The following is a 26,978-nucleotide window of genomic DNA, read 5'->3' on the forward strand; positions in this document are numbered from 1 at the left end:
TTTCTTTCAGGAGTTGGTGGAGATGAAAAACAAAGCTAAAAGAGACTGAATCTCCCTCCTGGGGCCTGCACTATGAAGCAGAGCTAGTGCCTTAGCGAGGTAACTTTAGGTTCGGCTCTGGATTTTCATTATCATGAAATTGTTTGCTTCTCAACAGGTTGTATCACCTGTGTGTATAACCTGCCCTGGAGCAGGTTAAATTCAAAGATGAGGGATCAACACAACTCCTACTTGAGTCAAAGACCGATTATGCTGTTTGACTTTGACTCTGAGGCATCTTTATTAGAGACGTGTAAGCCAAAGAAAATGTTTATGTAGCCGAAAACAGCGGTCGATTACTCCAAAGGCTGTTTCAGCTGACTTTTAAAGATTTAAAACTAACATTTATGACTTCAAAATCATCACTAAAACATAAAAAATGCTTTAAATATCTACATTTCTTGCTGTGGTGTCTAAGTAGCACTCGCAACTTGCTTCCGCTGCTAATTTAAAAATAATAATAATAATTTCGCAGCCAAAGTGCTGCAGTTTCAGTTTAATTTAATAACTTCACCTGAAAATGTCTTCAAAAGCTTAAAAAAATGGACTCGACCAAGGAAAATGTAAGCTGAAACAGAAACTGGTTGTAATTTCCATAAAATGAGAAATGGATACTGTGAAGCACTTAAGGCTGGAGGTTAAAAGCCAGGAATCGTGTTGGAAAACTGAATAATGAAGCTGAAACATTGAGGATAAAAGCTGAAAGATAAATCTTTAAATTAAAGCTTTAATTTGGTTATTTTTTTCCCTGATTGAAATGTACGTCACATATTGTTCATTCAATAGACTTTTTTCTCGATTTTACACTTGTAGGCTGAGATGAATGATGATAATTTGATCATTTTTTTCTCATTTAAGAGATAAAGTTGGCTTTTTAAACCTGCTGGCAGATTTTGGAGTTTGGGGGGAAAATTGACCTTGTTATGGTTGATTAGCTTCATTTATGTACTTTTCAACATGTATGCTACAGGAGCCTTTTTTCCCACCTAAATGGGATAATATGCGGTAAACTGTTGTTGCAGGCCTGCGTAAAGTGATGGTGCGAGCCCACCGGCAGGCGTGGTGCTGGCAGGACGAGTGGTACGGTCTGACCATCGAGGACATCCGGCAGCTGGAGCTGGAGACCCAGCTGGCTTTAGCCAAGAAGATGGCTCAATACAGCCTCATTGAGGAGGGTGGAGCGGAGGCAAATGGAAACTCCACCAACCAGGACCAGGATCAGGGAGTAGACACAGCGGGGTCAGCTGCAGAGGTCGAGGGAGCGCGAGGGAAGCTCGGAGATTCACTGGAGACACGAGGCGAGCTCACCAAGCAATGGTCAACATCCTCCAGATCGTCCAACAGGTCATCAAAGAGAGGAGGTGAGGAAAACTTTTTAGTCTAGTGCTTCGATTACAGTTAAAATGCAGAAGCCATGTAGGAAAAACTAAGTGAACCCCATGATCCAACAGCTTGTAAAACCACCTTTAGCAGCAGTAACTTGATGTAATGGTTTTCTGTATGATGTTATCAGCCTCTCACATGGTTTTGGAGGAACTTTGGCCCACTCTTCTTTCCAAAGCTGCTTCAGTTCATTGAGGTTTGCAGCATTGGTTTATGCACAGCTCTCTTAAAGTATTACTATGTAACATTTCCACCTTAAAATAACAGCTTGAAAAAAATTGTGCGGCTAGAATGAGTTTTAATATTACGATTGGCCTGTCTCCTATGCCCTTCGGGGGTCTGAGTTGGAAAAACTGCGCTATGTAACTTTGCTGGACCGGCCCGGGAGCTGAGCGGAAGTACTTCGACTTGCTTTCTGGCACACCTACCGCAAAAACAAATAGACCCCTCTCACGCTCCCAGGTACATTTGATTACTCTTACCTTCTCGGTCGACATAGCTTGCACCTTCTGACTCCTCGCCGGTTCGTCAACAAACGTGAAACGTGAAAGCGAAAGGGTGTTGTATTTACGACAGTGTAACCGTACATTACCTCCAAGCCTGTAGGGGGAGCTCCATAATGGGCTTTTTGAGAAGTTACATTGTATTGCTTTAATACACCACAGCATTTCGGTCAGGTTGAGGTCTGCAAAACAAGCCCAAATCATCAGCCCTCCACCACCGTGCTTGACAGTTGATATGAGGTGTTTGTACTCAGTTACTGTTCAAAAAATAATGACGGTGTAATATGTCATGTGTTCATGGTTCAGGTTGTATTTACCTCATTTTAAAACCTGGTGAGAACCAGATGATTTGTTATTATGTCTCCGATATGTAAAACGTCAGAACAGAAGGAGGGTGTACATTATATTTTCCCATAACTGTGTGGATTTCCTGGATTTGATATCTTGTTTACACATTAACTTCAGGGTATAATTTGATCAGAGTGTCTCACTAAGATAAGAGCTAATCAATGGCTTTGTGTGTTTGCAGCGAGTCCATCCCATCAGAGCATTTCAGAGTGGAGGATGCAGAGCATCGCCCGGGACTCAGACGACAGCACAGACGATGAGTTCTTTGATGCTCACGGTACAATCATTACAACACATTAAAAACAACTGAAAACCCACTGACTTTATTATGAATCCTAAACATGTGCAGCTGGAGTTATGTCACAGATTTATCCTCAATGTTTCACTTTAAGGTCAAACCTTTTGTTCAATTTGTTCTCGTAATGTTAACATTTAGCCTCGTAGTTAAAAGAGCTTTAATTTTATAAATAGATGCACTTAGAAGAATCAAAGTTGGGTCAAAACTGAGTTCAGACCTGTTGTTAATATTCATAATCATTTTATTTTTGTAGCGTGTACGTTGGAAACGTGTCCTCTTATAAAACAGGATGCCTCATTTAAAGCTAATTCTTTGTGTCTCTGGCCTGTTTTCTGAAACTAAGGGATCTACTCTGATGCTCCAACCTCTCCCAAATTCAACTTATTATTCACAGAAAGTTAAAGTAACAACAGTGAAGACAAATGATATGTAGAGTCCTGCCACAAGTCAGTTTAGTTACTGGAGTTTTTTTTCATAAAAGTTATCAAACTGGTTTTTAAATTGAAACAGTTCTTAAACTTATCTGTAGTTTCTGATTTCTGCCTTTGTAGGTTACTGACTTGTGTTATTCCTAAAAAGATTTGAAAATGATGACCCGTTATAAGCTTCTGTGTTGTTTTATTATCAGATAAGTCTTAAAAAGAGTAGGCACAAAAATTAGACAGTCATCCTCTAACTATAAATGCAATCATTTAATTTTTTAAGTAAATTTGTGGGCATCTTTTTAAGGTACTCTTCTGGTTGGTTGTCCAGCTGTTGTTCATGATATTAACACCTGGATTCTGTTGGGGCTCACACCATCAGATGCAGAACTCCTTGTTTGTCTTGGTTAGATTTTTATGACCCTGAGTGGATATTTGGGCTTGATGTTTTGCTGCTGAATGATTTTTATTTTTTTGGCCTGATCAGATGTTTCCCTGATGCTGTTGGATACAAATGCGATGGATACAAATCAAAACATCTAAAATGGCCTTTAAGAAAAAAACGTTTTGGACACTTGATGGGACAGAAGCCATCTTTTTGAGAATTATAAATCATGATTTGCCTCTTTTAAGCAGTTTTATAAACAGGAGTCATCAAAAGTTTACAGTGATCACATTGGAGCCCTTCTATTTGTTTTGCAGAGGACTTCTCTGATAACGAGGACATGTTCGCCAAGGAAATCACCAAGTGGAGCTCTAATGATCTCATGGACAAAATAGGAACAATGGAAGTGGATGAAGGACAAGGTAAGTGAAACTCCCAGAGTTGATACAGTCTCCCACATGGTTGTGGAGGAACTTTGGCCCACACTTCTTTCCAACGTTGCTTCGGCTCATTGAGGTTTGCAGCATTGGTTTATGCACAGCTCTCTTAAGGTCCCGCCACAGCATCTCAGTCAGGTTGAGGTCTGGACTTTGACTGGACCATTGCAGCACCTTGATTCTTCTCTTTTTCAGACATTCTGTTGTAGATCTGCTGCTGTGTTTGGGATCATTGTCCTGTTGATGACCCAGTTTCAGCCAAGCTTTAGCTGTCAGACAGATGGCCTCACATTTGACTCTAGAATACTTTGGTATACAGAGCAGTTCATGGTGGACTCACTGACTGCAAGGTGTCCAGGTCCTGTGACTGCAGAACAAGCCCAAATCATCAGCCCTCCACCACCGTGCTTGACAGTTGGTATGAGGTGTTTGTGCTGATATGCTGTGTTTGGTTTTCTCCAAACGTGCTGCTGTGCATTATGACCAAACATCTCCACTTTGGTCTGGTCTGTCCAAAGGACATTGTTCCAGAAGTCTTGTGGTTTGTTCAGATGTAACTTTGCAAACCTAAGCTGTGCTGCCATGTTCTATTTAGAGAGAAGAGGCTTTCTTGCAACCCTTCCAAACAAGCCGTAGTTGTTTTTTTAATTGTGCTGTCATGAACTTTAACATCTAACATGCTAACTGAGGCCTGTAGAGTCTGAGATGTAGCTCTTTGGGTTTTTGACCTTGGGGTGAACTTGCTGGGATGTCCACTCCTGGGAAGATTGACAGCTGTCCTGAATGTTTTCCACTTGTGAATAATCTTTCTCTCTGTAGAAAGATGGACTCCAAATAGTTATGTCTTGAACAATGGCTGAAAAATGTATACAAATTTAAAGAAAGGCTGTAAAAATAAGAAGGAAAAAGGCTCAAGACAGCAGCTTCACATCTTGTTCATTGAAACAAATGACCACAGGACTTACCTGTACAGTTCAAGAAATATGTTCTGTCCTTTAAATATCAGTGACTGAGTGGATGATTTATGGTTTCACAGAAACTTTGTATCAGGAGTCGAGCGGGGACTATACAGTCATGAGCAATGAGGAGACGCAGATGGAGGTACTGTTGCTTCACTATTTTCTCATTACATTCCTGTCTTTCTTACACCCTTGATTAAAAGCTTGCAGACAATGCTCCTCCTAAATTAGTTTTCAATAAGTATTCAGCTTACAGTATTTCATCAGAGGCAGAAGAGCAAGGCTTCATTCTTCAACTGCAGTACCCTGAAAAGGCTGTTTATTAGGGTTTCTAGAGAAATGTGGCAAGCAGAGGCTTCATATACGGCCCAGTTTTTAATATATTCAACTCCTTAAAGTTTACTTGAGAATTTCCAACATCATGTAAGGTTAAAATACCTGATGCATTGTTATAGATAGCTGTGTAAACTGGTAAAATTTGAGATAAAAGTCACTTTGTAACTGTGAAATGATCTTTTTCTGGCTTCACAAACCTGAACATCTTTGCATTTAGGGCGATTGGTCAGACAAAATAACATGTTTGAGAAACTGAGTCTTTAGGAAGTTTAATGCTTATTATGTTTTTTTGTTTTTTAATAGAATAAGCAATTGTTGCAAAAACCATGCAACCATGCAAATTATACACCTTGTACAGCTACAAATGTTGTACATTTGCTTTAAGATAAACCTCCTCCTTAACCCTCTGAGGTCTATGATCACGCCGGCGTGATCAGATCGCATGACATCATTAATGGGCTCAGACCCCAGAGGGTTAATTAGCTCAGATTGCTCTGATTGGTCTATTCCCATGGCCCAATCAGGCACCAGTCACCTTTAGGCCTTTCTTGCACATTCAGGTAAGCAACTTGCTCCAACGTAGCCATAATTGTTCACCAAGTTGCCTGTGTACTACGCCTGTTACCGGAAGATTCCAAGCTGGAAAAACCTAATATCTACATCGTCACATTCACCACTCCACTTCTCCAACATTTTTCACAAATCTTTCCAAAAATGGTTCTGATCTCTCGCCAGGTTTTCACAAGCCTATTTGTCACTGTGCAGTGACAAAGACGCATCTTACATATACGGGAAACTGCAGATTTCGCTGCAAGACTGTCTACAAAACTTCCCGCCATTTTTACTGCTACCAACTTTATGACCCTGCATCGAGTCAAACTTGGCCCTACACTGCCCCCACTGGTCACCTACGTTTTGCAGCTTGTTTTTTTTTTTTATTAGGGGTATTCTTGTCACTGTGCAGTGGCAAAGACACATCGTAAAAAACGGGTGATTATGGACTTTCTCTACAAGCTTGTCTTTCAAATTCCCTGCCAATTTTAGCATTGCCAACTTTATGGCGTTACATCTGTTCAAATTTGACCCTACACTACCCCTACATGTTGCAGCTTGTGAATATGTAGCGTTCATTTCTGAGGACGTGCACAAACGACACTCCAAACAAACACAGGATACATAAACTTGCATATCCGTGGTTAAAAGCAAGTATATTCCTGGTTGGACGAGTCAGCTCCGCTAAAATTTTAAATTCAACAGGTATTATTTAATTGGACACAAAGATGGTGTGTGACCAGAGAACATATTTTTTTCAGTGCAAATGTAAAAATACAATTTCAAATTTCTACAAAGCTACTTACTGATACTGACATTTAGTCCTAAATATACCATACGCAAGCATTAAAATATCAAGTTTGAATTCATGGTGAGTAGTTTTACTTCTGTTATGTGTTTAGTTTCCCACCGTTCTTTTCTCTGCAGCTGTTTACCCATATTCTTACCTCCTGTTTGTGTACGTCTCAAGTTTTTGCCTTTTGGCAGCTTTCAGTTTGCTTTGGTTGCTGATTAGACTGATTTATTTTATTTTTTTTGCCTCCGATTCCTTTTCTTTGACTCCTCACAACTTAATTAAAGTTTTGGTTGAGGATTTACATAATCATTTGCTCCCTGATTCCTTTTAACCTCCCTTTATTCCCCTTCTGTGCCCTCCTTCCTCTTATCTACAGGACTGTTCATCCCAACAGTGTCCCCAGTCGTCCAAAATCCATGTCCTCGTTCTGGTCCTGCATGGAGGCAACATACTGGATACAGGCTCCGGTACAGCAGCAACCTGATCCTGTAGCATTTTTACCATGCAACTATTATTTTAAAAGACAGTTGGCCTACAGCTCATAGAGCTCAAATTCCCATTAGACTAAATCTCAACTTTATACAGCTTGATCCAGGGATATTTTGGTTTGGTTCCTTGATAAGTGTATGACCTATAGTATATTATTTCTAAATATTTTCCCAATTAAATATCACATGAATGAATATCTTCAGAATCCCTTGAAATGAAACAATCTAAACATAAAAATGATTAAAAGTTGAAACAGATGACAGTGCTGCAATTTACCAAAATAGTTTCTGGAAATTTAAAAATTTCAATTTTACAATTCAAGACTTATATAAATATACACACACACACACACACACACATATATATATATATTAATGTATGTATGTAGTATGTTTTAAATGAGACAATATCTTGATCGTAAATAATAATGTACAATGGGAAATTTAGTTAAGCGCATAGATACCCTTGCTAAAAACTACTTAGCCTAGCTTTGCAGATTACCATTTACTACTTACTCTTCAACCTTCACTTTAGATGAATTTATATAATTAAATGTGTTTAAGGATGATTAAATTAAACTTCAAGTGTACTTTATTTAAAACTTTGTAAGAATATCTAGATGCTGACTAATGATACTGGACATTTAATTAAGCAAATAAAGTCATCCTGTGAAAAGCTACCTAGCTTAGCTTTGCAAATTACCATTAACTGCTGACTGTGCAAACTTTGCTACAGGTTGAATTCAAACGATCACATGTGTTTACAGATAATCCAACTAAACTTTTAACTATTGTTAAAATTCTGATTTTAAAACTATATCTAAATCTTGAATAATAATATGAGAAATTGAATTGGGCAGATAACATACACCTGCTAAAAGCTACCTAATCTAGCTTTGCAGGTTGCAATTAACGACTGACTGTGCAGCCTTTGACTGCTCAAATATGTGGGATGATTCAGGATTTTTAATTAAATGCTTGAGTTAATCTTAACATTTTAGCAGGGTTATTGGTTAAAATGGACAGAAAAGGTAAAGAAATATGTTTGTAGATCTTTTATATTCCTGGTCCCCATTTGAATCAAAGCGTGTGAGCGTCTGAAACGCTGTCATCTAAATTTTGTGTGGTTGCTGCTGTCTCTCTTTGAAAGACAGGGCAACTACATTAATATCAAACGCTGCTCCTGTTTGTCTGCAGGTGAGCAGAACAGCAAGCAGGGAGATGTAAACACTCTAAGTGGGGCTTTTGAGACCGTGATGAGGGTCCATTACCCTGCAGCGCTGGGCCGCATCGCCATCCGGATGGTCCCTTGTCCTGCTGTGTGTGTCGACGCTTTCTCACTAGTCTCCAAGTGAGTGAACAGCATTTTAATAACCTGCTATAACACATACACAACCTGCTGTGCAGACATAAAACACACTCCCTCTCTCTGATCTGCAGTCTTAGCCCCTACAGCTACGATGAGGGTTATCTGTCCAGCAGTCAGGACCACATCCCGCTGGCTGCTCTGCCTCTTTTGGCCACCTCCGCACCACAGTACCAAGACGCCGTGGCAACCGTCATCTTACGAGCCAATCAGGTGTACAGTGAGTTCATCAAGTCTGCAGAAGGAGCATCTTTCAATGGCCAGGTCAGTGTGTAAGGATGGATGTACAGAGGAAGCAGATGTACGTGTAGTTAAGTTCATGATTTAGTTCTTCGTTTTCTAACACAGGTGTGTGTTATCGGGGATTGTGTTGGAGGCATTTTGGGCTTTGACGCTCTCTGCAGCAGCTCTGTGACGGTGTCAGAAAGCCAAAACAGCAGCAGGAGAGGCAGCACCATCAGTGCTCAGGTACCACTCCCAACTTCCTGACAATCCCAAAATCCTACTTGCAGCTATGTGTATAAAACTTTATACGAAACAGTTAAATCCAGCTCTACTGCAGGCAGCTACAACTGTGAATTGGTAATCTAATAATGTCATATACATACTAAATAAGATTTAACAACTGTTATACTGACACACTTCTGCATTTGAGGGGTTGTCAGATGATTAGTTGAGAAAGAGAAAAGTACTTTTCAGGTTTGGATGTTTTTTTAAAAACCTTATTTTTTGTGAGCTATTGTATCTTTTTAGCATGTATAGAAATTAAATCCTGTGAGAGGTTCGGAGGGAAAAAAAATCAGTATTTGGTGGAGCAACAAACAACTCATGAACAACTGAAATGTGACAGCTTTGTGGAAGATGTCAGGATGTAAACCGGTTGTAAAACACTGGTCTGGTCTTTGAAAATGCATATGATTTCTAAAAATAAAAGTTGACTACAGCTGTAACATACATTTGTTGGGACCAAATTTAGAAGAGTGGGTTTATGTATTAATTGAATATTCTATCGATTAGTCCATCGAGAATTCAGAAAAGAAATGCTTTTGCAAGAGCTGTTTAAAACAGAAAAATTAACATGATGAACTAGCTTTTACATACAGCCACGGCTGATGTGGCCAAAAAAAGTATCTTTCTAAAAGCATTTCTCATTCTGATGTTGAAAACAGGACTTGTAGAACACCAGGTGTTTGCTTTCTAGCTAACATTCAGCCGACATTTTAGCAGTTAACATGCTTGCTTATCTCCTACTGTCTCTGCTTTCATATACTGTATTTTAATGCAGCTGAAATCCTAATAAAGCCTCTTATTTCCTTTTTTTTTTATTGTCTGTTATCAGACAACACAGTGAATCAGAAACGGATAGCGAAATAACAGCAGTTAACACGACACCTTAACCAGCAGTCTCTGATTTTACAGATACAACATGGTCTGATAAAATCACCTTTTTTTATTTTGGTAGGACTTTGATGTGACTGAGAATATTATTCACAAAAACGGTTTTGATCTCAGCTGATAAAAGATAACATTATTGATCTTTGTACATATTTAAAAGTTCTTTACCTCCTATTTTGAGTTTAATTACCAAAAAAAGGTGATTAATGAGATGAATGACTCAACATGGTTGATGTGATGGCTCGCGCGAGTGGTGTTGATGACGTCACGGTTTCGTACCGGCCATTTATAGTTGAGTCGATGCGCCATTAGTTGTAGTGATGGGATTTTCGGCTCTTTTTCGAGATGCGGCTCTAATGGCTCTTCTTACTGTGGAGAGCCGGCTCTTTCGGCTCCCAAACGGCTCCCCATATATCCCCGTCTAGCACAGGCAGAAGCAGAGCAAAACGCGCAAGGAGAGGGAGAGGGAGAGGAAGGGGGAGGGAGAGGGGAGAGACAGTGAGGACAGTCCGAAGGACAAAAAAAACGACGTGGGAAAAAAACTGTCGGCTCTGTGGCACTTGCAGAGCACAAGCGCAACGACAGGGAGGCGGAGAGACAGCGAGATACTGAAAGAAAAAAAAAACGGCTCCCAAATAGGATCCCAAAACAGCTCCCATTGTGGAGCCGGTTCCTGTCGTTCACTTCAAAGAGCCGGATCGTTCGCGACCAACACATCACTAATTAGTTGCAATTTTCTCCGTCACAGAGATGACGCTACTACGTGAGGGTTACCCCTACTCTACAATGATGAAAGTGGAGAAGAAAACAATGCCCCTGTAGCACTGTCATCAATGCTTAGAACCTTGTTGAGCGAAAAGGCAACGAAAGAGAAAGATTCCTTACATGATAGCTGAGCCTGCAAAAGTTGAAATTTCAATAGGTGTGTTTTCACCATTATAGTCTGAAATAGTACTTTGAATATTGCTATAGGCCTTTTAAGTGTATTGTGTTACCCTTTCTTTGTTTGTTTGTTATGAAATGGTGGGCTTCAATGGACGCATTTGGGAATTATCGTTACCTTTCATCAATAATAATAATAATAGATTTATATAGTGCTAATGCTCTACGCCGCTTCCAGTTAATGCCAGTGATTGAAACAACAGCAAATTCCTAACGACATAATTTATTTACAAATAATTGAAAAAATTGAGCCTGTTTTCGAGGTAGTCCATCCATTTTGTCGTTCTCCGCGCGCCAAGTTACAAATTTCGACTGGTGCACGACAACACGCCGCGCGCCAGGCCAGAAACGTCATTTTGACGTCACGCCCTGGCTGCGCCGTGAGTGACGCGTCAACTATAAATCCGGCTTTACAGGAAGATATTTTTCAAGATTTCCCAACATCGTGAATGTGTTGTTATTGTGAATTCTTTCTTGCCGTTATAATTGTTTTGTGAAAGTCAGATTGAAGCAGCCATGCTTTCCCACACTAGCCTAGAAATCTAGACTCCCCTAGCGACCGCAAATTGAATTTGCTCCGGGGCTAGTCTAGTCACTTGTGGTCGTTTTGCGAGGCTGCAAATGGAAACTTAATCGGGCCAATCAAATCGTGAGGAGCGGGGTCGGAGGCCGGGCTACCTAGTGACGACAGAGGTGCGACGTTTCAGTGTGTAGTTCCAGAGAGAGGTAAACAATGAATGCGCCCAGCGAACAGTCTTTCGATTTGGCTTTGGCAGCGACTTTGCAAGACGAACAGACAACTGCACTTAAGTTTTTTTTTTTTTTTTTAAAAAGGACTTTTTATGAGTTTTGCCCACCGGGTACGGTAAAAGTTTAATTTACCAGCTTGCTCCGTTGGTCCGTCGCGCTGACTACGTAATCCTTCTTCATCGCTCTGATTGGTTGTTGCGCCATCCTATTGCGTGGCGTTGAGTGCAGAGGCAACTTGACAGACAACCGTTTATCCCGCCCACACTGCTATCCAGCGTCACTAGACCCCTGTACAGCTTTTTGCTGTATGGGTCTGGCTTGCTAGGCTAATCCCACACTGCACATCGTATCATAAAGCCATTTCGCTTGAATCTCATAAACACCAGATAAACAGAGCTTTAAGGAAAATTAACTACCAAGTCTCTACATCAGGGCTACCCAAATCCGGTCCTCGAGGGCCGACGTCCTGCAGGTTTTGGATGTTTCCCTGCTCCATCACACCTGATTCAGATCGATGCTTCATCAGCTGGTTTAACAACCTTTTGAAGAGCTCCCTTTTCATCTGAATCAGCTGTGTTGAAGTAGGGAAACATCTGAAACCTGCAGGACGTCGGCCCTCGAGGACCGGATTTGGGTAGCCCTGCTCTACATCATGATCCTGCCCGAGTAGACTCCCAGTGAGAGCTGCCAACAGCACAGGGAACATCGGAACCAAGTTACCAACCTGGCTAAAAGCCTGAAAATGCTCCGTTTTCTTCTCTTCATCTCTATCTCTCAGGACTCGGAACTTCTCTCTCCGGGTATTGTCATAAACAACATTTCTCCAACCTCGCTGTCCCTCGAAGGGAGCCGCCATCTCAGCCGTAGCAACATCGACATCCCTCGCTGCTCTGGGCCCGATGACCCCAAGAAACAACTTCCTCGCAAGCGCAGCGACTCCTCCACCTACGAGCTGGACACCATAAAACACCACCAAGCCTTCCTCTCCAGGCGAGACATAGAAACAGACACAAATGGCAGAAACTTTGATGGATTTCAGCTAAAGTGCGATTCTATTTTTTCTATCTGAGCAGTCTTCACTCCAGCGTTCTCCACGGGGATCCGGGGTCACGGCGCTCCAGCAGCAGCATCATGTTGGAGGGATGCTCCTTGGGAAAATTTGACTTCGAGGTGACTGACTTCTTCCTGTTCGGCTCTCCTCTGGGGCTGGTGCTCGCACTGAGGAAGACCGTGGTCCCTTCTTTAGATGGTGAGAAAGGTCATTTATTTTGGATTGAAGTTATTTGTGGCATGTTGTGTTTTTGTTTTCCTGTGTGAGATTTATGCCCCGAGCAGCTGTGAAGCAGAGGTCATGTTTCTGATCTCAGAGGCTGAAAATGACGTGATAGACGAGCTCACAAAGCCATGAATCTGGCTCTGATGTGTCCTTTTGGGGTTTGGAGGAAGGAGGTTACTGACCTGCAGCTGTTCGAACAGATTTCCAATTAGATGACTCAAATTTTTCGCACAACATTTACACTTTTTTTTCTTTTTCTTTCTTTCTTTTGATTTGCTCAGACATCTGTTTCTTACTGTTTTTATAAACTGAGATGTATAATGGTCCATAGATATTAGAAATTTGTGACAGTCGTAAAAATGTTCAATGTTATTTTAAATCGTGTTAATTTAGCCAGAAAATATTTAGAAAATGCCACCTTTTCAAGTTGATATTTTAAAGCTTGTTTTAAAGTTGATATTCACATTTCTGATTAGAAAATTAGATTCTGATTAGATTAAGATGTTCTGGAAGCTTTTTGTTGCAAAAAAAACTGCACATAAAGATAATATGTTTTCAACATTTTTTATCAAGAACAAACCCTAGTATTTGAGTGGACTTTGTATGGTCCCTAGTAACACAGTTGCTATGTTAACGTAAACATTTATTGACAGAATTGGGTAAATAAACTATGGCAATGACTAATTAAGGTATCATATCATCCTTCAAATCATGGTGGAAATGTAGACATTCAACAGCTTGGGGTAGAACATGGTTTCTATATTTGGTCAAAATGCATCTTATGAGTGATGCTAATAGGATACTGATAGGTTTAGTCTTAATGTTTTAGCTCCCGTGTATACTTTCCAAACAAACAGTTAGCTGTTTAACATCAAGCTCCGCAGCCGTCTCTTCTTTTTAAACTTTTTTTTTTTTTTTTTTTTTTTTACCATTTCTGTGATTGCTCCAGTATCAGCACTGCGTCCAGCCTGTCAGCAGGTTTACAACTTGTTTCATCCGGCCGACCCATCAGCTTCTCGTCTCGAGCCTCTGCTTGACAAGAGGTTCCACCTGCTGCCTCCCTTCACCATCCCCCGCTACCAGCGCTTTCCTCTGGGTGACGGACTCTCGGCTCTCTTGGGTGAGGCCAGCGTCCGTCCTGAAACATTTAGCTGCAGCACAACTCGTTCTAAACTTGCCTGTGTGTGAGCTTTTGTCTCTCTTGTCTATTTCTGGCTTCTCAGTTGAGACTGTGCAGAGTAACCCTCAGCTTCTGATGGAGTCTGGTGGCACAATGTCCCAACGCTACCAGGACAACACCATCAGCGAGACCTCCATTCCGGTCCCTGTCCTCAACTGGCAGACATCGCAACTTCTCACAGAGAGTTCGTATCAGTCCTGTTGCTGTCTTTATCCTGAAGCCTTTTTTTTCTAGGCTCAACATATTTATTGGTTGTAATAACTTTAGTTAATTTAACTTTAATTTAATTTAACTTTAGATAATTTAGTTAATTTTCTGTTAAATTTTCTAGTGATTTATTTCTTTTTTTTTTCTTTAGCTATTCAGCTTCAATTTGAGTATTTTCATTCACACGCAATGCTCTTGTAACTACATATTTGGCCACAGCAGGCTGCCATCTAAAGACAGGAATATATTTGCTTTTAATTACTGATACATGTGTTTATCATGGCTGCCTTGTGTATCCTGCATTGGTTTGGAACGATGTTTGTGTACGTCCTCACAATTTAAAGCTTTAAAGCAGCAAGCTGCTGTGTGGAGGTGACCAGTAGGGGCAGTGTGGGGACAAATTTTCACCAGATGTAGGGCGGGAAGTTTTGAAGACCAGGGCTGTGTTCGAAACCGCCTACTACATAAATACTTGCAAACAGCATACTCATCGATCAGACAGTATGCAGAGCGTTTACACACAGTGCACTTCGCTCCTAGCCGAGCCGAATTCAGCCGGCCTGAAACTGATTTCGCTTAAGCTATAAACTCTGCAAATATGTAACTTTAGCAACATTTGAAACATTTTCAGGCGTGAAAGTAGTCGTTTAGGTCCCCAAAGTGTTGAAAATCTGACAAAATACCGGCTATTTACAATTTTGTTCCCACGAATTCGGCGCTACTAAAGCTAGCCGCAGTGAGCAACGCACTTCCGGTTATTTTCACAAAAATAAAATACCCGTTGCCTTTTATCATAGGGAAAGCCATTACGATAAAAAGGTGCTTTTGTTTTGAAAACAGGAAGTGAACCTACCCTCGTTGTAGCTGGCTTGAAACTGCTGTTTTGACAGGAAATGACGATCGGCGACGTTACGTTGCATCTTGGGTAGTTTGAGTATGACAAGTAACCTCATGATGCATACTCAACATTTCGGCGAATCTAGTATGCATCCGGGAACTTAAAAAAAGTTAAAAGTAGTGGGAGTAGTAGGAGAAGTGGGCGGTTTCGAACACAGCTAAGCTTGTGGATAAAGTCCGCAATTACCTGTAACTTTACGATGTAACTTTGCCAATACACAGTGACAAAGTTAAACCAGCTCTAAGCTGTTGGAGACCAAACTCAGTGCTTAAAGAGTGTAAATATTAGACTTGCATTCTTAAATATTCTCATTTAGATAATCACTGTTAACCTTTGCCGTGAAGAAAATGTCTCTCTTCTATCTCCACAGCTGATACTCTACACTCACATATTTTTGTCGACGGCCAGTGTCCATCCTCCACATCCCCCGGGGTTCCTCACTTTCGCTGCAACCGCAGGGCCAGTGAGGTCAGCATAGCCAGCCAGGTGTCAGGCTTAGCCGAGTCTTACACAGCCTCCAACATCGCAACAAGTAAGCTGACCTCTAACCTCTTTGGTCTGACCAGGGTTTTGGTATAGAATATGACAGTTTATATGTTGACCATCTCATTTCCTCCCTCTAAACACTACCCCCTCCCCCAGCCAACAAATGTGAAGTCATCCACACTAAAGGGCCCAGCCTGCTGTCCCAGCTGCCCCTGCCCTACAATAGATTTGTCTCTCGGAGCTCAACCATTCGCTCACGCAACAAAATACGTCAGGTGTTCCCGAGACCCAACGGTGTGGAGTCTGAGCCCAGCTCGGACCTAAGCTCTGAAATGACCTCTGATATGACCTCTGACATCACTGATGTCACATCTGACATCACAGACATCAGCTCGGTGCCCCCGTCACCCAGGGTGCTGAAGAACATAGAGAAAGGTATCCTGGGAGATGTAGTAAGAGGACATGAGAGAAGGATTCTAGGATCTGTCCTACCTAATTCCCTGTGCTGTGTCCTTCCTCCTGTGGGCTCGTCCTCTCTCAGATAGTCCTCCTCAATAGTCCTGTTTTCCAGACATTACATAGAAGATTCATGATCCTTTTTGCGTGACTTCTCCTGAATTCAATCTCATGACAACAAAATACTTTTTTTTTTTTTTTCAACAAACCCTTTTTAGAGTCTCACCTTCTCGGACATTGGTGTTTCAAATCTGTGTGCAACTTTTCGCTGTTCATTATTACTTGTAGTGCCTCTTAGTCCAAGACTTTTGACTTTTTTTTTAACACCGCTGACAAAGATCAACAACTGGAAGCACTGATCGTTGCTCTTTTCTCCCTCACTGCTATAGTTGCGTCTCGGTGGTGGGGCAGTAAGAGGATGGACTACGCTCTGTACTGTCCTGATGCTTTGACAGCATTTCCAACAGTGGCTCTCCCTCATCTCTTCCATGCCTCCTACTGGGAGTCTACAGACGTTGTCTCATTCCTACTGAGACAGGTTTGTACTTCATAAGTTCAAGTGTGTAACATTTCAGGTGACCCACTGGTTGGAATACAAAATGTTATACTCTGACATTTGTTTTCTGAATTGTTTCCAAAAAATAAGAAGCCTTGTGTTTTGATTAACTTTGAGTGAGCTATTAATTTTCAAAAACACAGCTTGTGGTGCTACAATAGTTTTTTCCTACATACTTGCAGGAAACGGAAAGGTGGGTGCATTCATTTGGTTGAATTTTGCAGTTTATGCAACTAGAGGTCACTCTGATATACGTACCGATCATTAATTCTTTCGATCTTCGATCTTCAAACAAACAAACAAACAAACAAAAAAAACTTGTTTTTTTCAGTAGAGAATGCAAAGTTGATGTCACGCATCTATTTATTTGAACAACATATTATGTATCGTCATTTGTTTTTTGCCATGGTATGTAACCTACAGATCCTGACTTCCAGAGCACTTCTAAACACTCTAAACTAAGTCAAACAAAACTAAATAGTCTTAAACAGAGGTAATGGGAAGACATTCCTCACAAGATCTCACTTACTTCGCAACATACATGTGACATAAGCTAATAATAATTTTTTTTTTTCTTGAATTAAAATGACAAGTCGGATCACAAACCTTTTTCATTTTCCGATCAGATCAAAAATGGAAAAACCATCTAACAATTGTTCAGATTGTATTTTGGTTTTTTTCATCTTAGACAACGTAACCCAGAAGTTATCTCTGCTCCGTTATGCTCTATTGAACTAATTTTATCATCATGACAAAAACATACACTATGCAGTATGTCCTTACTTTGTTTATAATGTGCAGTAAGAATTTTAAAAAATGCTGTCATCATGTGAAGTTGATTAAATACTTAGAGAAAATCTCATTTGAGTTCTGAAGATCAAATCCAAAAGCTAAGTGTGGTAGCATTTTATTTGCTGCTGAGACAATCGAAAGAATCCTGCAAAAACTAAGGCCTGCAGTAACCCTTGAAAACATTATGAAACAGGGTTATATTGCAAATGTTTTTGATTATTATCTTTAATGTAATCATTTTTTTTACATTCTTTTGGCTGTTGTAGGTAATGAGACATGAAAACTCCAGTATTTTGGAGCTGGATGGTAAAGAAGTATCTGAATTCACTCCATCCAAACCTCGGGAGAAATGGCTTCGCAAGAGGACTCATGTTAAAATTCGGGTGAGATGTCTTTTTGTTTTTTAGCTCAATACCACAAGGCAGGGTGGTGGACTGAGAGGAAACCAAGAATCAAATATTCATTTAATTTAAATTATTAACCACTTCTGCATTAACTTTATTCCCAAGAGAATTTATGGCAGATAATCTTCTGTTAAATTGAAAATTGAAGCTGCGCCTTCGCACACGTGCACTACACGGTACAATTGAATAACTGGCATTCAATCTGTCTTTGTGGCCTGTCTGAGAATGCGGAGTCCTGTTGATTCTGATTCTGTCTCAAGATGAAAAGATGTGAGCGTGACTAAAGAGTGATAGAATCAGTGACTAAAGAGAAATCTGCAACAGATCGATAGGATGGATATTCGTGAACATTGTTAGACGTTGTGGTTGACAGAAAACCCTTGATGAATGTGTATCAGGGAGAAAACAGGAGTGGCGCTTCTTATGAGGACTGTGATTATTTTCTCTGCCCTGAATACTTCATCATGTGTTCAGGCTGTATTCTCATGTACCTGGCATTTTGGAGACAAATGAGCGGTCAATTTTCTTGGCATAGTTTTGTTCCCTCACAAGGGAAAGGATCACTGCGAATCAGCACAAGGTTGAACTGGGAAGTAGGGCTGCACGATTCTGCCTCAAATGTGAATCACGATTTTCTCTCCAAGGTTATGTTCAGACTTCATGTCAAATGGAGCCCAAATCTGATTTAAAAATTTTTTTTTTTTTTTGCTCATATGTGACTGATCTGAATATTTATTTTTTTTCATGACAGTTTGAGCAGGACAAGTCACATGGAATCCATTTTTTCTCAGTTCCGATTGGGCCACGTCAGTATGTGGTTGTGAATCTGATACCGATCAGATTTTTTGCAATACAATCTCAGTCTGTACGGTTAAAAAAAGGATTCTAGATTTTGACTTCCTGTATCTAGTGACATCTTTGTTGTTTTTTACTCACGTGGGTCGGTTCAGAAAGGTGGACTGTTCATACTGAAATCTGATATTTGAAAGGGATCAGAGAAGTGATCAAGTTCTATGATCTAAAAGATTTGTTTCAGTTAAATCAGTGCATGTAAATGATTCATGATCGGAATCCTAGGAAATACATATGCAAGTGAATCGCCATAAATTGGAAATGAGATCATATAAATGTGTGAATCGAGATTAATTGTGCAGCTCAATTGGGAAATCACTTGGAACTGGATGAAAATGTCTCCATTTGTAGGGCAAGTGAAAATATTTAGATAAAACTTCAAATCAAACAGGACGAGGAGTCAGTTTAGAGACACTTCTTCCATCTTCTTCCTCTCAGAATGTGACAGCCAACCACCGTGTGAATGATGGCGTCTTCACGGAGGACGGAGTGCAGACGGTGATGGGACGTTTTATGTACGGTCCTTTGGACATGGTCACTCTTACTGGAGAGAAGGTAAAGAATGAACCACTCAGAGGTCAAGAACCAAAGACTAGTTACGCAACCGCGTTTCCTTTTTTTCCTGCAGATTGACATCCACATCATGACTCAGCCTCCCTCCGGAGAGTGGGTGTACTTTCACACTGAGCTCACAAACAGCAGTGGACGTATTTCTTATGTAATCCCCACGAGCAAAAGGCTGGGTATCGGGGTGTATCCTGTCAAAATGGTGGTCAGGTATGCTGAATACCCACAAAAGAAGCACGTACATTAACTCCTTTCATTATTACCTTTCTTATGATCTCTACTTCTTTCCTTCTCTAACAGGGGTGACCATACATTTGCAGATAGCTATCTTACTATTGTACCAAAAGGGACAGAGTTTGTTGTTTTCAGTATTGACGGGTCATTTGCTGCCAGCGTGTCTATAATGGGGAGCGACCCCAAAGTTCGAGCTGGAGCGGTGGATGTGGTGAGGTGAGGACAATCCCAGCACACTGTAGGTTATCCTGGTTGAACAAACAGGTCATCCAGGTGAACTTTTCTCTTTAATTCAGGTACTGGCAGGACTTGGGCTACATGATAGTGTACGTGACGGGCCGTCCTGACATGCAGAAGCAGCGTGTGGTGGCCTGGCTCTCCCAGCATAACTTTCCTCACGGCGTTGTCTCCTTCTGCGACGGGCTGGTTCACGACCCGCTCCGACACAAGGCCAACTTTCTGAAAACCCTCATCAACGAGGTAATGGAACATCGCGAGTCTGAGGCTGCAGCAACAAAATGCTTTTAGTCTCTAAAAAAACCCCCGACTTTGCTCTTTTTAACTAGGCCCACATGAGGATCTTTGCAGCTTACGGCTCCAACAAGGACATCTCAGTATACACGTCCATCGGCCTTCCTCCCGCTCAGATCTACATAGTGGGACGGCCCACAAAGAAGTTGCTGCACCAGTGTCAGGTATGGCAGAAATCCTGAACGAAAAGGCCCCTTGAAACATCAGACAAAGACGCAGTGAATTATTTTCGTGATTCAATAGTAAAGAATCAATTCAAAGATATAACAAGAAATTATTTTATCTAACAGCTGAACATTCTGGATTTGGAAAACATACCTAAAGAATAACATTAATCAAATTGTCACAAGGTTTTGGGCAACTTTTTGGACTTGATTTCATAGATCTAGTTGTTTTTTGCTGGTATAAGATCTGGCAACACTTATGGCCGTTTTCCACGAGTACCTGCTCAATTCGACTCTACTCGATTTTGGTCGTTTTCCATCACAATTTACCGCCACCTCAAAGTGGATTGGGTCGTTACAGCAAGGTGGCCCCAAATTCCCGTGACGTCATTTGAATGCGACACAAACAAACAGTGGACAACATCCAGGCGATGGTATACCTGCTGCTCGGTGGATGGCTTTTTGTCAGACTCAAGACCCTCGTTGGCGAACACAGAAATAATAAAATCAAATGGTCGCTGTTACCGACCGGCGTGACGTCACTCCCTGGCCAATCATTGGCCTGCAGTCTGTAGATGTCCCATTTTTGGCTGGACTCAGATCGCTTGGAACTCCAGCCAAGTAGGTGCTAAAAATTTACCTGGTACCAGGTGCTACTACCCAATGGAAAACCCTAAAAACCAAGTATAGTAGTGGAAATGGGCCATAATTGGTGTGTTGATGACATTTAAGTTGACTGCTATCCCTGACTTGAACACTAGATGTCAGGAACTGTTAAACACTTGAAGTTAAAGAAAAGGTGAAATGATAAAACTATTTATGCAGCTCTTTCGAGGAACTTTGTGGATTAAATATCACATTAAAGGCCAGAACACACCGGTGTCAAACGATTAAAACGCATTAAAACAGATGGGTGGGGGGCCGGGGTGCTACCCTCCATACCATAACTGCTGGGCCGCTGGCTTACTCAGGAGGTCCTGGTTGGTGTCTTTCCTGGATTCTGGACTGGTCCTTCTTCCTGTTGCCCCTGGGTTGGGGGGGCTCATGTCATGGCTGGCTCTATTGCTGGTAGGGTCTTGCTGGGCTGCACGGGTCCTGCTGGGACTGGGGGGCAATCCAGAGGTGGCGGTGAATGGCACTGGCCCAACACACCAGCACCAGCTGTGATCCAGCCTGACACTGGTTGTGGTCACTAGTTGATGCCGAGTAAGTGTTGAAGGTCAATATCACTGCTTTATGTCTGACTGCTGGACGGCTTTATTTCTGGTGGATACGGGGGTTGCTTACAGACCACAACACAAACTTCCACGCGTTCATCTATACGTACCACAGAACACCTTACACACACACCTGTCATTGTCTGTCGTCTGTCTATTGTATTTGTCTGTCCTGTTCTTTTGTGTTCCACTGTCGGCGATTCTCGTCCTCTCTGACTAAATCAAGGTTTTTTGAATCAATAAAGCTTGTTAGATTAGATGGTCAAAAAGGACTCACCATCACTTGCACCTATGCACAAGAAAAATTACAAGACTAACTTGCATATATAAGAAAAAATGTTTCTTGCCAGACCTTGGCACCAACCATTGAGATATATACAGACAGTGGAAAAATAAATAAATGAATAATAATAAAAGAAAAGAAAACAGACGCTCCTATTATTTTCTATTCTTACCCCCCAGCCCCCACCAGCTGTGCTTCACAATGCGCCACGCCGCCGAGTCACCTCTCGGCACTGTCCCATTTTCAAGTATTGTTTCTCCTGAAGAGCCCATTATTTTTACCCCCTCCATGCAAGTAGATGCAATCTCTCATCCTGTTGCAGCTCTTCTTCTATGGTCCTGTTTGAGCTATTGTTTTAATGGGTTTTCTCCCCTGCTTTTAAAGCAGATACGTTTGTAAAATGGATTAAGAGACATTGAGAAATAACCTGAACTAAGTGATCTACGATCCCATCATTGATATATGTCATCAGAAACAAACTGCTCCTCGGGTAAGAAACCGACTTTGAATGGTGTATATCCTCAAAAAAAGTTCAAAGCAATGTTCGAATATGGCTCAAAATATTTCTATGGAAAACAGTTTACTGTATAATACAAATAATTTTAGTTAAGTAATCGTGTTTTATTTTTTACTGATGTTCATAATGACTCCCACTGAGCGGTACAACCATGCCACCTGGTGATATAAATTGGAACCTGTACTGTCTTTTGTATAAAATGTAAGTTTAGACTGTCTGTCGTTAGAAAATAACATTTGTATGGGATACCATCAAGTATGTAGGTTGTTCTGCTACGTTCAAGACACAAAATCAAGTTGTTCTCATTACTGTTTTTGTATGTAAGTTTATGAAATGTTTCTGTTTGTGTTCGAGCTCAGTCGTTGCTTGAGGTCCAAAATGTGTTTGTAAACTTGATGAATTTCCATCTGTTTCAGTTTATCTCTGACGGCTACGCATCCCACCTGTCCCAGCTGGAGTACAGCCAGAGGTCTCGCCCCGCCAAGTCCAACAGCACCCGAATTGTCCTCCGCAAGGGCAGCTTCGCTCTGGGTGCCGCAGGCGGAGACTTCCTCCGCAAACGCAACCACATCTTTCGCACCATTTCCTCTCAGCAGCCTGGAGGATCGGGATCCAGCCCTGCCAGCCAGCCAGGCCGGACTGAGCGTACGCTGAGCCAGTGTGAAGGGGAACGAGAGCGAGGGATTGCGGCATCAACCCAGAGGAGTATGAGCATAGCTGCAGGGTGCTGGGGCCGCAGTGGGAGCACCAGGGAGGGCAGTGGGGGGTTACTCAGCCCCAAGTAAGGTTGAAAAAAGGAGGTAGGGTGTTTAAAGACCTGGCCTGAACCACCGTGATCTTTAGACAGGGCAAAGATGGTGTGAGAGTGCAGGTGGACCTGGGTGGAGGGTTTTAAAGGTTAAAAATAAAATGAATAATGTGGAGATATGCTAGATATTAAAAAAGAAGGAATATTTCCAGGAGGAGTGGATGAATCGGGCCAAGTGAGATCCAGAGAACAGGAAGTTCTGTAGCATGACTCTTTTACAGTAATACTTTTATAGGATGCATCACTTAACTATTTAAAAAATGACAAGGAAGGATAAAACTAAATATTTTAAGCCTTAAATTAATCTCGTATAACGGGAACCGCCTCCCTCCGCTTTTCAAACGACCCACAGTCCAATTATCACACCTATGAGCTCAGGACAAACTGCAGATCCACTTTCATCTTTACTCAACCACTGGTCCGAGGTTTGGTTCGTTTGGCTTTTACCTCAGCCTCTGTTCCACCGTTTGAACCCAACACCCAGCAATGACTGGCAATAAGTATAGAAACCCTCATGATCCAAAGAGTAAAGAGACTTTGAAAGATCAGTTCCTCCAAATTAAAGGAAAACAAATGTTAGAAGCATCTATGCAGAAAGTTTTGGTTTAATTAGTCCAACCTCTAAATTTATCAGAGCCTGAGCATTATCTTCTTTCTTTTATTGTTGGTATGAAGGTGGAAACGGGATATGAATCATTTAGTTGAAGCATTTAAACCTCTAGTTTATCCTGGGAACTGCATGATATATTTCACTAAGGAACAAACTGGAGTCAGTTCAATTTACCAACTGAGCCCTTTAGAGGCCACATAGAGGTGTTGATTCTCACTCATCCAGGTCATAGTTGTCCCAAGTGTGTGAAGAAAAGGCAACTGGTCTTGTTTTCTTGTTTTTAAGACATTTTATCTCTGGTCCGAATGGCCTCTTCAGTTCTGTGTGTGAGGGGGTTTCTTAAGTTTGCACAGTACGGAGCAAAAAACGGCAGCTTGCTGTCTTTCTCATTCTAAGTAATGAGCTTTATGTTATTGTCCACCAAGCTGACCATGTCTCTGAGTTTGGATTTTGAACCAGGTGTTGTCGACATATCTGAACCAACAGCAGCTTATAAGCCTGAAACCCCCCCCCCCATCAGTCAAAACTAAAAATGGAATGAGGGCGCTGCTCTGGTCCGTTATGGTGAAGAAGGAGCTGAGCAGAAAGGAGAAGCTTTCGATTTACTGGCCCATCTTTGTTCCAACCCTCACCTGTGGTCACCAATCTGGGTAGTGACCGAAAGAATGGGGTTGCGACTGAAATGGGTTTCCTACCGAGGGTGGCTGGGCTCAGCCTTAGCGATAGGGTGAGGAGCTCGGCCATCTGGAGGGAGCTCAGAGTAGAGCCGATGCTCCTCCACCTTGAAAAGAGTCAGCTGTGGGGGTTCTTCTGGTTAGGATGCCTCCTGATCACATCCCTTTCGCAGTTTTCCAGGCACGTCCTACTGGGAGGAGGCCCTGGGGCAGACCCAGAACTTAATGTGGAGGGATTATATGTCCCTTCTGAGCTGGGAACGCCTCAGGATCCCCCAGAGGAGCTTGAGAGTGTTGCTGGGGAGAGGGATGCCTGGGTTTCCCTCCTGGACCTGTTGCCCCCGTGACCTGACCTCAGATAAGTAGAAAAGAAAATGGATGGATGCTAAAGCTTTTTCAAGATCCAAGAAAAGTAGTCCAGTTGCCTTTTATTCAAACACTTAGGATCAGTTACAGGATTATCCATTGGGTTGCATTTCTTGATAAAACCACACGAGTCTCTGCCTCAGTTTTGTATAACTCAGTTTTTAACCTATTCGGACCTAAAATACCCTGAAAGCTACAATACCCATGTTTCATCAGGTCGTAATGGATGGACTCCTGTTGACGGATGATGGAAATCTTAAACAAAAACCAAACTGTCTGCATTTTCTGGATGCCAAAACAAAATGACGCAGAAAAGTGTTTGTAATTTGGACGAACTGTTCCTTTAATCATGTGAGAGTTGGTTTGGTGAAACGTATCAGAGGGGAAAGTACTTCTCGTCTTAGTCGCAAAACAATCTTGTTGATCACCTACTGTTTTTAGATACGTATTACTTGGTGGTTGGTTTTCATTCTTCCCTGTGTGAGACTCTGTAGTATTTTCCCTTTCAGTGTGGCCTCTGGGCCATCCAAGGCCTTAATGTCCCACGAGACACTTACTCCAGAGGGAACAGAAAGCAGAAAAACAGGGCATCCATCATTAAAGCAACAACTGAAACTCTGTACAGTCCACAGCAACAATCCCTTTATAGTTCCATCTGCTTGCAATACCTCTGATCCACCTGCTGGTGGCGTTTTGTTTCCCACATGTGCTGCTGCTGCTGCTGCTGGGAGACACTTATGTGGTGTTCCCCAGCTTTTTGCTCTTTTAGCTTGTAGGAAACCCTGCAGGATGGACCTGTGGAATCATGATATGTGAGGACCAAAGCAGGATTTTCACATAGCTTTCAGTCACAAAGACCTGCTTCAATATTTGTACCAAAAGGACTGAAGAAATTCAAGAGTCTCAGCTTGAATGTTGCAAAGACTGGATTGCTCTATTTAGAGGTGAAAATGGGGAAAAAATGCTCGGTGCCTCTGCCTCTCACTTCACTGAGCGACTACAATTTTGCCGCTCATGTCCATGCGGAACTGAAGAAGACGCCTCTCATCTCTGTTCCCAAAAATGCAAACAATGTGCACAAAGCAAAATTTCTATTGCTGAGGAAACCCTCACACATTAAAAGATGATTTTCAAGTCTTAAAATGACAGTCAGGTGTCCGTATGACTACTTCATGGCAGATTTTCCCCCTGTTCTTAGAGGTCATAAGGATATCCTTCTAAACGTGCTTCTATTTTAAGTGACGGTGTCAAAAATCTGCAGCATTTTGAAGGTATGTGAACAAATAGTTAACATGAAGGTTCATCATTTTACATCGAAACATTGTGGACAAATTCCAGTCAGTTTAAATGAGGCTGGTTTTATCTTTCAAAGAATGTTATTGAAGATTGAAAAATGAGAAACTCTCAGAAGAAGTCTGTGGTGGTGCAGTTGGATCTGTAATGGCATCTTACTGCCGCTAACTTGGTTAGATTAGATCAATAATCAGATTGAGACCAGTAGAATTAAAGGTAAAAGCTCCATGAATAAACTTGTCTTGAATCCCACTCAGTTTTTCCTGCTGCTACTATTCAAAAGAGGGGAAATTCACTCTAAAAAACAAACAAAAAAACAAACACCTTAATTTAGGAAAATACTCACTTTTATCCCAGACTGAAGACAGAATTTTGTTCCGAGCACTCTGAGTGGAAGTATAGATGTGGGAAATGATTTCAAATGAGCACCTGACTGTGTTATAAGCCTGAAAAATCACGAATCCTTCCTTTGTGGAAGCTTCTGGGTGACGGATGGATGCGTGGAGCAGCTGGCGACGCTTCTGCACCATGTGATCATGATGAACTCAACCCAACCGCAAAAGCCAAAATCATCCTCAAATACTGTAGTAAATCAACTGTGTGACCTCATTATTTTTGCACTAGTTTACGGTGGAAATATACAGTAGTTACCATCTTCAGTTGCGACCTTTGAACACTTGTAGTGCAAAACCTGTTTAATTTCTGGCAGGATGAACAGTTATGCACATGTCTGTATATTCTGTCAAGATATGAAACTAATGTCAGTATATTGAATGTGCCAAACATTAAATGGAGAAATGTAGAGTATTTAGTCTGGGGATTTTCAAAATCTGACACTGGGGACCTCCCTTAAACAAAGCCCACCAGTGTCCTTCATCATCCTCATCTTCATTCATATTATTGGCCTACTTTTCCTCCTCTCCACGTCTCAGAACTACAATACCCACAATGCTTTAGAATAGCGTGTCACTCTGGGCTGCAACTTGACCCATTTTATGTTCAAATGCAAATGTGTGATTGTGTGACGTGCGATTTTAAAAGTACATTTTCGCACATTGTTTGAGATAATTACCAAACACTGACCTGTTCTGACATTGTGTACTTTGACAGAAACAATTGGCTCCGGAATAGAACTTTTTTAAAAACCCATATTTGTTTTAATCATGGCAGCATAAAAAATATGCTAAACAAGCTATTTAAATTACATT

General features: G+C 41.5%; 1 protein-coding gene across 5 annotated transcripts in view; it reads left to right on the plus strand.

Annotated features, from left to right (window-relative positions):
- Positions 1-26,770, plus strand: part of pitpnm2 (phosphatidylinositol transfer protein, membrane-associated 2) — a 79,563-nt gene extending 52,793 nt beyond the window's left edge. For 4 of the 5 annotated variants that reach the window (XM_075455255.1, XM_075455256.1, XM_075455257.1 and 1 more), the window contains exons 6-26: positions 1,062-1,400; positions 2,455-2,550; positions 3,696-3,800; positions 4,852-4,916; positions 6,835-6,925; positions 8,144-8,297; positions 8,387-8,576; positions 8,661-8,780; positions 12,178-12,389; positions 12,473-12,648; positions 13,625-13,795; positions 13,899-14,039; positions 15,331-15,492; positions 16,292-16,440; positions 17,517-17,633; positions 18,945-19,061; positions 19,135-19,283; positions 19,374-19,523; positions 19,604-19,787; positions 19,874-20,002; positions 22,436-26,770. In XM_075455255.1, coding sequence (XP_075311370.1) covers positions 1,062-1,400; positions 2,455-2,550; positions 3,696-3,800; positions 4,852-4,916; positions 6,835-6,925; positions 8,144-8,297; positions 8,387-8,576; positions 8,661-8,780; positions 12,178-12,389; positions 12,473-12,648; positions 13,625-13,795; positions 13,899-14,039; positions 15,331-15,492; positions 16,292-16,440; positions 17,517-17,633; positions 18,945-19,061; positions 19,135-19,283; positions 19,374-19,523; positions 19,604-19,787; positions 19,874-20,002; positions 22,436-22,804 — 3,386 coding nt within the window. In that variant the 3' untranslated portion in view covers positions 22,805-26,770. Of the gene's footprint in view, positions 1-1,061; positions 1,401-2,454; positions 2,551-3,695; positions 3,801-4,851; positions 4,917-6,834; positions 6,926-8,143; positions 8,298-8,386; positions 8,577-8,660; positions 8,781-12,177; positions 12,390-12,472; positions 12,649-13,624; positions 13,796-13,898; positions 14,040-15,330; positions 15,493-15,602; positions 15,882-16,291; positions 16,441-17,516; positions 17,634-18,944; positions 19,062-19,134; positions 19,284-19,373; positions 19,524-19,603; positions 19,788-19,873; positions 20,003-22,435 lie in introns of all 5 variants that reach the window. The other variant, XM_075455259.1, reaches the window with a different exon arrangement.
- The last annotated feature ends 208 nt before the right edge of the window (positions 26,771-26,978 follow it).

The sequence above is a fragment of the Odontesthes bonariensis genome, chromosome 22 (genome assembly GCF_027942865.1).
Source record: "Odontesthes bonariensis isolate fOdoBon6 chromosome 22, fOdoBon6.hap1, whole genome shotgun sequence".
In the NCBI taxonomy this organism is placed as follows: domain Eukaryota; kingdom Metazoa; phylum Chordata; class Actinopteri; order Atheriniformes; family Atherinopsidae; genus Odontesthes; species Odontesthes bonariensis.